The sequence below is a fragment of the Agelaius phoeniceus genome, chromosome 6 (genome assembly GCF_051311805.1).
Source record: "Agelaius phoeniceus isolate bAgePho1 chromosome 6, bAgePho1.hap1, whole genome shotgun sequence".
NCBI classification, from domain to species: Eukaryota; Metazoa; Chordata; class Aves; order Passeriformes; family Icteridae; genus Agelaius; species Agelaius phoeniceus.
The window spans coordinates 15,025,396-15,039,350 of NC_135270.1; the positions used below are offsets into that span (position 1 = coordinate 15,025,396).

Here is a 13,955-nt window from a genome sequence, read left to right on the forward strand (position 1 = left end):
GAGCTAGCTGGCAAATGAAAGATGGGATACAGTTCTAGGGCATGAAAGTCAGAAATACAGTAAAAACTACCTGGCTAATGGCTTAAGATAATTTTAAGATTTCAGAAGTGACAGGCTCTTTTCTCCTGACACTACATACTTACATTGCCTAAAGCAACACAGGTTAAACTCTCAAGCAACACTTTCTTAACATACCTGGAATATTGAGCAGGAACTATTTCCTCAACTGCCTCTCATGCATTTTAAGCTGTATCCAAGCTGTATCAAGTTAACAGGGTAGATGGGGAGAAGAGATGGGGAGAAGAAACATAGTTCTGTGAATAAGAAGCAAGGCTACAACTCAACTGCTGGTACTCCCACAGATTTCCCAGCTCAGTCTTCTGTGCTCCTTCTGTCTCTGAAAAAATAACACCAGTAGAAATATTTCTGATATCTAACCTCTAAGTTTTGTTATGTTTCTTAGTGTGCTGAGACAGTGTTTTGGACAGTCAGGCACTGAAGTTCTTTACTGGTGCATTACTGTGGCTCTCTGTTTGCTGGTACAAAACATCCAAGCAGCCCTTGGGAGAACATTGGATAGCACCTCTTATCTCTCTGATGCATTGTCATGCGGTCCAGATGGCTGCAGTATGTAGGCAACTGGGAACCAAAGCAGCAGGAGAAGTACATCATGCTTCTGGTGCTGATCTTGATGCATTCAGCATTTAGATTACTTTGTAGCTAGGAAGCCTATAGGCCTGGGTAGATGCATGCTAAGACCTAGCAAAAAAATACACTGTAGGAACTGTGGTAGCTTGCCAGCTCTCAAATGACCAGATTTGCCCCCAAAAAACTCTGTAAAAGATTACTGCAGCCCAGCCAAGGGAAAATTCCCTCCTGTGCAGAGTGAATTACAAGTTCCACAAGGGTGGCAATCTCTTCCAAGTGGGTCTGTTACTGAAGAAAAACTCAGAAGTCTGTGTACTTTAGCAGATTAACTATTACTATGATGTACAAACCCAGAGACAAATAGGAAAATAGACTTCTTCCATTTGGCAAATGCAATTTTATTTCTGGATTAGCTGTAAGAGTCCAACATCTTAAATATTCTAACATATATACCCTGCCACACACATTAATTGGAATACTGGAAGAATACTGTAAATAAAGTCAACATAAGTAAGCATCTGCATATAAGTACAGACTTCTCATGAATTTAATTGTTATTTTTATATGCTGGAGGAGGGCTCCAAACCTTGGAAAGGGAAGACTTCAGTGGGAAAATGATATGACAATGAACTGTCTCTCAGTAGAACAGGTGAGAAAAATCTAAACACAACATGAAAAACAGAGCACAAACTGGCAGGTACAAGAAAGGAAAAAGACCATGACATTTTTTATGAGGTGTCTCTATAATATATTTACTAAGTCTACAACTATAATAATACTTGAAACCAAGCACTAGCAAAACATCAATTTTATGGTCTTGAGCAATTTACTCAAATCTGAGGCACAGAGTCACCAAGAGCAGAAAGTTACACTTGGTGGCTTCCTGCACAGTTTAGTCATATATATAGGCTCACTGAGAACAAAGGTACAAAACAGCAGACTGTGAATCACACCCAAATTTCCCACCCATGACTATATGAGGGAGGAATTTTTGCTAACAATACAAATACTTGGGAGTATGGATGTGACTGCACATATTGATTTTATCTGAGCTACTTGCTAGTTATTTACTCTGCTGGTGCAGAAGGTCCTCCATACTGTATGAGCAACACAATCAAAATTATTTGATTATAATGCTCGCATTCCTGGTATTCCCAGTTCTTTACCAGCAGGGTTTTTATGGTGAAAAAAATCCTCACAACTGAGACACAAAAATGGACATTAAGAGAGCTACGAGAATATGAGAACAAAAACTACCTGTGAACTTTGCCATTTTCCCATGAAAATCACTATCTAGGAAGTAAAAATATAATTCTTTTCACACCCAAACTGGCCTGTGAATGTGTATTCACAAGTGTTGCATGTGGGAACAGACATCTGTGTTCTATCTTCATTTGTCATTTTCGAATCTATTTCCAGGAAAACTGAAAGATGATTTGCAAAATTTGGCCCCTCAAAATAGCAAAAAGAGATTGAGCGCTCACAGTCTGAACTATGCTGGTCAGCAGTTCTTTTAAATCATCATGCAAAACAAGTTTTGCTGTATGTCTATAGGATGATAATAAATTATTCAAGTTATCTGAAGAATCTGATGTCTCTAGTTCAATTTACAGGTCAGTCAATAAAGATACATTTCACATGGTTAGTGATTTCCTATTAATTTACTGAGCAGAGGGTTTCTGCTGAGAAGAGATTCCATTTCAAGATTTGTAGTCTTCCTTAAAAAAATGTCCTGTGGGAGGAAAAATAAGATAGTGAGAAACATGCTGTTATCTCTCATGCAGCTTTTAATCTTTCTAGTAAGCACAGTTTTTAAACTGGATCTTAAATAGCTTTGATTTGCATTACAAGTAATAACTGAGAAGACCCACATGCAGCAAGAAATCTTACCTTGGTAGTTCTAGAGATCTGTGACTGTACTTACAGTGATTACAGCCACAGAGAAACCATACAGAGTAAACTGAATTTCAGACAAGGATAATTTCAGAACAAACCCATTGTAAAGGTATATGACAAAACAACAGTGACAAACTTCACTGAAACCAAACACTCTTGAATACTTGTTTACAGGCACACTGTGAATAATCCAAATGGAAACTTGTTCTTTGGACAAGCCTTCACAAGAAAATAATTTATAGTTGCTTATATACTGATGAACTCACAAAGCCACAGCAGTAGTCCACAGATAAGGAACAAAACCTTAGGTTAATCCTACTTGCTTAGAAAGGGCCTATTTATTTAATAGTCTGGCAGGTGATAAACCAGTTCTGCAGAGGATCTCTGAGGGACTTTATGAAGTAGAAACTAAATACTTATATTTTAATAGCACAGGCATGGCAAAAGCCCAAAGAACACTCCAGCTCCAGCATACCAGGAACAAAAGCAAGGATGGCAAGCAATGCACAGGCAGGCACATGCTGAAAAAATAACACAGCCTCACAATGGCCAGTCATGTTAAGCCAGGTGTGCTATTCACCATGAGGGACACTGCAGTGGCTACAGCTGCAGGAGATACCCTTGTCTGTACACAGGTGCACTGCCTTCAAAAACCTTTCTGTGTGTGCTGGGACTGACTGCTGATGAGGGAATGGTAGGGCTAAATATACAAAATATAAAAACAAAAACAATAATTAATTCCTTGTCCATTAGTTTATGCATAGGTATTAGGTATTAAACAAAATTTCACATCAATCTACAGTTGCTGTTAGGCAGTAAAACTGATTTAGAGCCACTAATATTCCAGTACTCCGCATAGAGCAAGAGCCCAGGTTAACAGTGACTACAAAACCTTGCTCTGCCATCTTACTTGGTAGTAAGGATATCTTCAAATCTCCCTCAATGAAAGTAGAAAACATGAGTCTTGCTTTTGAAACTGTCCAAAGTAAAGCAAGCTGTATAGCCCTGATACCTCTAACACACATGTAGCTGTAGATTCTTCTGTTTCACACCTGTGCTGATTATCTTTAAAACAAGGATCCTGTGAGCATTGCTAAGACACCCAAACCCCTTAATCTCTTTTGAAAATATTATATACACTTGCTTAGACAAGAACAATAACTGCAATCTAATAAAAAAAAACAAAACAAAAACAACAAAACCTAACCATACAATAGAATTAAATGTCTGGTTGTGATGCAGAATTGTTTACAGGGATTTGTTTCCCTAAATTATGATCTATGGGAATATAGTAAATGACTCAGACTGAAATTAAGTGTAACTTCTAAAAAAAAAAACCAAACCCCAAATCCTCAAACTTTAAACTGAAAGTATGAGTGTGTAGTCACGTACAACCAATTCTGAGAATCACAATTTTGCAGTCTGGGAACCACTGCTGTAATACACGACAGCTACTTATGACTATCAAATTAGCAACCATGTAATGCAGGAGGTTATATAGTCCATTAGAAGAAGATATATTGAAAAATGTGTGACAAAAAAGCAAACTGGCTATTGTTACTCAGCTTTTAATCCCCAGAGAAAAATTATGCACTTACATTTCATCATCATATTCTTTTGGAGGTGATGCTGCAATGACTAAGTCAATCCAATCCTGAAAAAGAAAAGCAGAGGCAAACATCTGCTGCTAAATATTGCTTTTAGAGGTGGCCAGTGCACCACCATGGAATGTCAGATAGAGAATCTAGGAGGTAATCTATTCCTGGAAAACCACAGGGAGAAAAAGTAAGGTCTGTATTAAAAACTTCTATAGGAAGACCATTTAAAGATTGAGCTGTTTGATTTGTATCTTGAAATTAAAGAAAAATCTACTGTTGCAACAACATTTTTTAAAAAAGTTATTCTAACAATCATCCTGTATTGGTCCTCTGAGCAATGAGAAGAGTTCTTGCTGTGGAAACACTCACTGTAGCTGAAGGGCAATGTTGCTTGTACATCAAGAAAGCAAAGATAAGCTATTATCAGAAAATTCCAATCAACTTGCAAGTAACTTTCAATATCAAAGAATGATTTTACATGTAAAGGTACTAGAAACACTCAGAATGTAATGTGTTTAAATGCCAATCTTGACATGTGGCTAAACACCATCAAATTTCCCAGTAAACTACACACATGGTTTTCAGAGATGCTACATACCAGAATCCTCTGCAGATTTTAGCTTACTTTGGGAGTACCTCATGTACCCACTACTTTTCATGTTCATAACCTTGTTTGTATTGATGTGACAATGTCATGATAGAGAAGTAGCTCTGATATGAGCTCTGTAGGTAGAATGAAGTAGTATTCCAGGTTACTCACCCCACCCATGTTCCAAGCTTTTGCTAGAGTTGCCTGTGCTTCTGCCAGCTTGCTGTCAATTAATATCTTGCCATTTACAGCCAGTATTTCATCCCCTTTCACTATGCCTCCTGGGGAAAAGACAAATGTGTCAAATACAAATGTGTCAAATACACATATGCAAAAAAAAAAATTCTAGGGGCCTTTTCTGTGCAGTACTGACTGTGATGAAAAGTGTTCTCACTGGATGCAAAGTCTGCACTAAAAATTGTAGGAAGTTTGCTAGAGGCAAACACAAAAGGAATTTTTAAGCATGCCAAAGCCAAACTAATCTCTTATTGATAATGACCAGTAAGAAACTAGTTCAATATGATTTTCTAGTTTTCCTGTTTGGGTAATCCAGCTATACAGCTTACAAACTGTGACTGACTGCAGAACGTTACTACTATGCCCCAACCCTGGGGAAATGTTCAAGGGCAGGTTGGATGGGGCTTTTGAGCAACCTGGTCTACAGTAAGGTGTCCCAGCCCACGGCAGGGGCTTGGAATTAGATCATCTGTAAGGTCCCTTCCAACCCAAAAAATTCCATAAGTCCATAAAAATGGCAAAATTAATTAAATTCCTGAAGGAATAAAATGGCATTTGTCAAGGGTTTGCATGATGGTCATTTCTTTGCAAGTCTATGTATAGTGTTTGTTCCTTAGAACTGATTTTGACTTGCCAATCTGGAATGAAGCACAACCAGTTAACTAGAACTGGATTTGAAGAGGGTGATAAGAGGACAGCCTTAATTATGGGAGATCCTAAAAAGAGTGAAGGGCCAAAAAGCGCACTGAGGACATCAAATGACTGAAATGTTTTCACAGCAATGTTTTCACTTGAACTTAGGTGCAGGCTGGGACAAGGACAGCAAAGACAGTGTAAGGGAATACTGCCCTCTCTGGTGACCTGGTGATCACAAGAGCTCTCAAAAAAAGGATGGCAGATACTTCCCACCAGGTGCAAAGCCCAGATGTGTTGGCAAGCATGTTCTTGTGCCTTCAAGAGCTAGGCTTCAGAGGCTCTGGCTGTTAGTTGGGTTTTGGGAGTACAGCCAGCTGCTTAACTAGACAAATTACTATTTATAGTAGCATAAAGAATAAAACTAAGCAGCGCAGTGTAGCTATGGTCAGGTAATTGCTTTGCATGTAGAAGCATTAGAAATGTCATTGGAAGTTGTGAAATAATGGAAAACACATTCCTTGACTAAAGAATACAACAGAGAATCAGGTGTTGGTTTTTACAAATTTTACATAACTATTAATTTTAGCAACACATGAGGGCTGCCCTTAAAATTGAGACAGAACTTGGGTCCTTGGGCAAACTAAGTGAGCCTTTCAGTACCAAGCAATGGAATCAGCCAACCATTCTCAGCCAGTGTAAGGGAACACTTTTCAGCAGCATTCAAACTCCTCGTTGTTGCTCACCATGTTTGTCTGCTGCACCGTCCTCGTAGATGGCAGACACAACTATCTTTCCAATTGGAGAATCAATTCCACCCTCAACTGCAAGGTCCAGTGATCCCTCCTATGAAAAAAACCAGTTCTAGTTCAGAAAAGTCTGTTAATTTCTGCCATTAACAGGGGCTTAATCTTTCCTTCTTCTCAGTAAATGATGCTGTACATCAAATGCTTACATGAACCTTTTAAATATCAATCAAACAACATAGAATTACCTTTTTTATTCGCAATAGCCGTACGTCTTTTCCTATAATCTGGTCTGGGGTAAACTGTGAAAAGATACAATTAATCATTTCTACTCTGAAAACACAAAACAATTAAGCTGATCTATGTAATTTCTGGAGGAAAAGGGGCCTTTCTCCCCTCTAAAATAGTGTTAGAGGAAGATCAGAACACCACATCACCTTTTCCTGTAAGAACACTCCTGTTCAACATGACCAGAAAAGACAAATACGCAAGACCCAGAAAAGCAACAAGCAAGAATCTCACCTACTCCCACCCCTCAAAATCAAGGATTTGGGTTTTTTCAAGTGTATTTCATATTAAACAATGAGGCATGCTAAATTCTCTCCTTACCATTGAATATGGATCAAAATCTTCTACATACTTCTGGAAGCCCTAAGAATAAAACGATATTTAATTGCAAAACCAGCAACTCACTCACACACTTAACACACAAATTCCATCTTATTCATTAGTGAGAGAACATGTAATTCTGTAAGCTATGAAAGAAGACAGAAACTGGAGAAAAGCCCGGAGAGACAGCAAAGAGTCCATCCTGACAGTCAGAAGACATTTCAAAACCTCATGACAGATCAATAATTTGAGTTGGTCATATAATGGAGCATTTCTGAGGAAGAGTTTACCACCTGTCAGCCCCACAGTTCCTCTCTACACCTGAAACAAATCTTGAAAGCACCATAAGCAGATATGTTCTGCCACACTGTTTGGAGCAACACTTCTTGGGATTATCAACGTGTTGGATGGTAACAGGTGAAAATGACAAGCTCCAATTCACCTGTCAGCAACACTACTCCATATTGTCTGGATTTTAGGATTCTTTTTCAGCCCCCTTCTCTCCCTCTGGATGTGGAGTTTCAGGGAGTTGGCTCCATGCCACAAGCAAGTGCAGGACAACAATATGATTTTTGTTCTCATATGGTTCTGTGGAGGACTTAAATGTTTTGTCAGGAAATGTCTGAAATGCAGAAGATGATACTGCAGTTAGGCACAGCAAGATTTTTGAACTTTGAGGGGACTCACAAAATGTAGCGCTTAACCCTTGTCAGACCAAGACTGCAGGGGAAAGGAGGAGTTACCTTTGCTGCAAGGATGGGAGTTCCTGCACCAGCAATCAGGAGTCAATGGTGTTGGAGCACGGTTTCTTGAGAAAAATTAGTAGCTACTGGGTGAGACTGTATGGCTAGGGATTTATGAAAGCTCTGCACTTAACCCTGCATGCTAAAGTAAGGACTTCAGAACTTAAGAAAATCTTTACTGAGGCACCCAGCTCCCACTCTTGTGGGAGCTGCAATAACCTGGTGACAGGGGAACACAGAAGCACACAACCCTTTGCAGACATGGCAGGCAAACCAATACCTTACATAGACCAGTGGTTCAGTGCATGATCAAGTTTGATATATTCATTATTGCCTCTTTTCCACTGGATCCATTTGACAGCAAAGACTATTCTTCTGCCAGACTCACCTAAGCCTTTTTCCACTTGTAAACCAAACACACAGCTTAAGATTCCTGTGGTGTATTTAAGGGCTGGCAGTTAAATGGCAAAGTTGCAGCAGAAAATACTAATGCCTGCTCTGCTATACTCTTTATCACCTCTTTTGATTGCCTAGATTTGATGTGACTGTGAACCTTCTTGTTTCTGATTCCAACCATAACAGTACTGCCTTACATTAAGTTTGTTACATTGCATTACATTTGTTAACCAGATAAATGGGAATTTCATCACGGACATCAGCAAGGGCAGAATTTCATCCTGGGGGAAAAACTCCAATCAACCATTCATTAATTTACAAAGTGTATTAATATAGTGAACCATTTAACTAAAACTGTAAGAGAAATATTTTACAATTAAAGCTACCCAAAGAATTAATACTTTGAATAACTGAATTAGTATTGCCTTTTGGAATCATGGCTAAAGTAGATATCTATGGGTTTGGAGCAAGTAATTTAGAGAAAAGAACTCCAATCTCAGCCAAGTCACTAAGTCATTATGTAATCTAAAGGAAGTCAGTGAACTCTTTGTCCCAGGTTGTCCTCATGAAAAACAGATGTTGCCCTTGAAAGAAGTTTCCCTGGGAAAATAATCTTTAAACAGGAAAAAACCCAAAAAACTCCACAAAAACAAATACACAAAATAAAATTTTAAAAATCACTAGAAAACCAATCTGCTAGCAAAAGTCATAGAAACACAGAATATCCTGAGTTGGAAGGAGCCCACAAGGATCACCAAGTCCAGCTCCTGGCCCTGAACAGAGTGACACCATGCACCTGAGGGCACTGTCCAAACACTTGAGCTGTCAGGCTGGTGCCTCTGGGAGCCTCTTCCAGTGCCCAACTACCCTGTGGGTGAAAAACCATTTCCTAATATTCAACCTAAACTGTTCTCCCCTTGGGTTCATGCCACTATGTATCAGAGATATGATCTGGATCCAAAGATGTACAAATAGTGCTAAGACAGAAAGAAGACATGCACTGAACCATAATAAATATTCCCTGAAATGGACACCACAAATTCAGAGATCAGAGAGTGCACTCCATATCCAAGCAGGGATGAATGAACCAAGGAACACCAAGTGGAAAGCACAGTCCTAAGCCTACCCTCCCACCACTCAGGAAGTTTCAGGTGAAAGAGTTAGGAACAATCAAATCGCTTCTTGACTTACAAAAACATTCAGAGGACTGAGCATAAGTTGAAAATGGAACACTAAAATATTTGATTGCACTGAAACAACTCTCTGTCTGGACTTCCAGATGAAACCCAAGTTGCTATTTAAAGAAAAAACAACCTCCAAAACACCAGCACTTATACTAATGATACTGCTTCACTGGTTTCAAACAACAATGGTCAAGAGCAATTGAGACCAGAAATAACAACAACAAACCACAAACAAACAAACAAACCCCAAGCAACAACAACACATAATTGAAAGAGAAACTCATGACTAGAAATAACAAACTTTTCAAAAAACCACCTCTTTTGAGAACACTTGTTATATATTTAGAACATACTGGCATTTACTGGCAAATAAATAATCTCAAAGCTGGATCTCTTTTAGTCAGTTATCCCTTCTAGACACAGATTGAAACTGACTAAAAGAAGGAAAAAATTATTATTACTCTTAATGTTTTACTGGTCAAAATCTCACACTGTGAACTCATTACTGCATGCCAACTTTTCGTATAATGTCAATGCATGTAACTTAGCTTGCATTACCAAAGGGTTTTGTACAGAAACTGGGACATTTTAGAGCAGTGGAGAAGTTTAGCCTAAAGTTCATTTCTTCAAGGAGCCATCTATTGAACCACCAGCCAACCAAAGATGAAGAGATGAAAACTTCATCAATATGACAGAGGAAAGCAACAAAAGTAAAAATGAAGCAGGAAAATCCTACACTATACAGAAAGGCTGAATGAACAAGGCTTTCCACCACCAGTTCCTCTAATTTCCTACCAGTAATTATGTTATGATGATAGCTCTATTTGTTAATCTGATAAAGTATTTTACCACTGAAAGCATTGCAGCTGGACACTAAAAGAAACAAGGAAATCTTAGGAACGTCAGTATCAGATGAGTTATCAATATTCAACTATCTTAAAGGTGGCACTTAACCATATAGGAAGTTACAGATGGTTCATCCTGAAGGATTTATTCTTATTCTTCTTCTGCCTAGCCTAGCTGGAGCCACAGGCACACACTTAAAGCTTACAAAGACCAGCAGTTCTCATGCACTAGGGCTGTCTTGCATCTTCTGTTTTAGAAACTGAGCAACAGAATTAGAAAGGAAAGTTTTAAATCTATGATCAGTCAAACAAGAAGTACCACACAAAACACGGAAAACGTTATTTTACTTGTTTTTTGTTAGATCTAAATGATGAATTGTAAACCACCATCCTTTTAAACATCTCTTGTGGCTGCAAAAGAAAGAAAATTGCCAAACCAGGTGTTAACTTTTTGCTGTAATTAAGTATCACCTACTTATAAATTATCTTAGTGCTTATTTTGCTCTCCTAGGGACTGAATCACACTTGGACTTGTTAGTGCTTGTTTCCTGTATAATTTCAAAATGAGAGAACACACAGAGTGAAATAGTACTGAATGCAAAGTGGAAAGAATTCTAGAGAAACTACATAAATATTGCACATTTCCAAACCACAAGATTTCTTAAAAATATCTTCCATGACTGCTTTTAAAACTCATTTCTACAAAACAGTGCTTGGGTCTCTCATCCATGATATATGAAAAAAGAAAACTTAAAAAAACCCAACCCTAAACATGGACAAAATGGTAGGCAATTTCCAAAATATTGAGAAGTCATGGTAAAAATATGTTTATGCATTTTTTAAGGCTTGCTTTCCTAGGATAAGGTTTGCTTACCAAGGATTTCCTATACTGAAGAGGTGAATTCTATTATTAAATGGATCTTATTTTATTGTGTTTGGCTTCAAGGTCTTAAATTCCATATTTATTTTGTTTTTCTGTCACTTCCACTATTCTAACAAAATGATATGCAGTAGTTTGGAAGCACTTAAAATACAGACTATCTCCTTAGTCTACAAAAATTTTCAAAAATGAAATGGGCCAACTCCCATATTATTGTACAAAAACTACCGACAGTCCCCCTGCCTCCACTCAAAACCTTGCAGCAAATCAGGTAACATATCTGAGTCTTCTGAAACAAGAAAAACTTTCTACAGACTGAACTCTGGCATCTACCTTTACAAACTCAATTTGCTTTGAAAGCAATTACTATGTATCAGTTTTACTAATGTTCCTCTCAGCGTCCTACAGTCCTACCATTACTTGGAAAAAATATATTCCAGAGTTAATAAAATGTAATTTATGTTTAATTAATACAAACTGTAAGTTTTTATCTTGGAGGACTTATGGGCAAGTTTGGAAAGATTTTCCACAAATCTCTTTAAAAATCTCTCAAAAAAAAATCAACACCGATTGTTTTGGTATGGCTATAACCAATACTAACTGAAATTTCCAATCCTCCCCAATCTTGCCACATGGTATCTAAGCACCTGTCTTGACTTCAGTCCTGCAGAACCAGGCTTCAAATCTTGCAGATTGGAGGAAAGCTTAATTTTTTCTTCCCTTCAGAAATTCTTCCTCCAGTTGTAAACAAAAAAGGGAGGAAACATCTTTTATAGCATCAAGTGCAGCAGGGCCTTGTAACTCACACTACAGGATGTTTTTGATAGATGGGAGAGCAGAGACTTATGCTCCTGGTGGTTTTGCATCTATGACAATCTCACCACTAAATCATAACAGTCCCCTCCTGTTCTCTGAGCCAAAATTTAATTGGCTTTGCTGGGAGTGTATTCCAGTTCACTTTAGTTAGTACAGCTCACCCTGATTTTCACTCAGAGCAGCCCTCAGCGTTCAAGGCCATACTGAAGGTTTAAACATCTCCCATCATTTCCCTATTTATAAGTGAAAACAATTTCATATTCATCAACTGTTACAAGACCTGGTAATTCTGACCTGAATTTAATCAATAACATTACGTAAGTCACAACAGAGACTATGTGGCCCAACTACCTTCCAGGTAACAGGAGAATTTTACCCATTCTTGCATGCCTATTTTATTCTTAAATACATGCTTTTTTTACTAGTTATTCTTAAATACATGCTTTTTTTACTAGTTAATTGCTTGAATATAGGCCAACTGGATTAGTTTCTTGAATCAAATAAATCCATCAACCTCATTTTCTTGAACATGCTACTCAGGAAAGTGAAATTCAGGTAAAAACAAGGTAGAAAAAGTGGTGTGCATTATGTCAAATTAAGACACAAAAGCTGGAGTTCCATAAGGTGTGCAAAATCTAGGAAGATGAGAAACCAGACAGCAAATGGTGTGTTGTTGTTGTCTTCTTATCACAGGGGTTCCATACTGTTGTCTCCTTATCACAAAGGTTCCATACCTTCTTGGTGTTTCTCTGGGCAGCTCCTCAGAGCACTGACTCTTTTTTCTTCACAAAGCAGCCACTGACTCCAGTTCCCCTCTCACCCAGCCACCCACTCTCTTATAGCACTCTTCTTCTCACTGGTTACAGCTGTGGCCTGTTAAAGTCAGGCCTGTTGCTAATCTTTGATAATTGGCCCAGCTGCAACTCTTTAGAGTAAGCTTACTTTCTACATTATCTTTATTTTTCTTATATTCTATCCCCCCACATATTGTCTTTGGTGATACTCTCCTCCACTAAGAGAAGTGGAACTGGTCCTGTATGTGAACAATGAACTTCAACACACGGGCACAAACCCACACATAGCAACCAATCAAACCCCACTCCCCTTTTGCATGAAATCTAATTATAATTCTTAAACACTTCTGGAGACAGGCAGGCACTGTCTTGTTTGGTTTGTCATACACTGGCCTTTTCTTTTTTTAACTAATAGGAATAATCTTCTTCTTCAGTATCCATGCTGGTTTTATTTCACATGCCACTTATGACTTCCTTGCAGTGAGGATGAATAAATACCCTTTACTGCAGTAAGTCATCAATGGAAGTAAGAGGTATAAGGTCTACCAAACCAATTTATAGACTGATCTTTCTCTCAAAGTCCCACCAGAATATTGCTCCCACAGAAATTTTGATCTTCCAACTAATATAAGGCAGTTTGGGAAGGAAGATGATTGAATCTGAAAGATTTTAGCAGACTTGTGATTTGGAAAATGTGCATGCATGCATAAGAAATCATAAGACATTTCCCATGGAGGTGGATCTTGTTGCCAGTTTGTTAAACTGATTGTATATAGTCAGTATAAAAAAATTGCCTTTTAAAATTTGTACCAAGACTTTTGGATCACACATAAAGGCATTATCTATTTTGCAAACTAGTTCACATATATACACTTTTTCAAAAGCTAGATGATATTAACTGCAGATTATGACTTTGTTCATTCCTCTCCTAAGGGATTTCATATTGCTTAGAGATGTCAAATTACTGAACACAATCAAAATGAGAGCTCCAGCTGAAGGAAACATCTCCACTGGAGAGATCTGAATTTATTTTTAGCTCACGTGCCTGCCTTCTCTTAAGCAACTTATTAAAACTGCTTCCAATTACCATTCAATTCATTTATAATGTAGAAGCTTCAAGATGACTCTGGCTGTGTGGAAAGTGGTTACTAAGTATCACTTAAACTTCTTCAAAGTGTAACCGGGGAAAATAAGGAAACAAGACTATCTAAATTATTAAAGCGAAAAATGACAAAGAAATCCATCATGTTTTAATGAAACACAGCTAGGAATATTGTGCACATAACTTACTGCCAGAAATAGCTTTTAATTAAAAAAATATAACACAAATTTAATGGGTTT

The 13,955-nt window shown here is 38.0% G+C and overlaps 1 protein-coding gene across 3 annotated transcripts in view; it reads right to left on the bottom strand.

The window, feature by feature from the left end:
- Positions 1-1,044: 1,044 nt before the first annotated feature.
- USH1C (USH1 protein network component harmonin) overlaps positions 1,045-13,955 on the bottom strand; it is a 47,576-nt gene continuing 34,665 nt past the window's right edge. For 2 of the 3 annotated variants that reach the window (XM_077179871.1, XM_077179869.1), the window contains 6 exons: positions 6,957-6,998; positions 6,596-6,649; positions 6,348-6,447; positions 4,903-5,012; positions 4,143-4,198; positions 2,389-3,244 (listed from right to left, as the gene is read on the bottom strand). In XM_077179871.1, coding sequence (XP_077035986.1) covers positions 3,145-3,244; positions 4,143-4,198; positions 4,903-5,012; positions 6,348-6,447; positions 6,596-6,649; positions 6,957-6,998 — 462 coding nt within the window. In that variant the 3' untranslated portion in view covers positions 2,389-3,144. The other variant, XM_077179870.1, reaches the window with a different exon arrangement.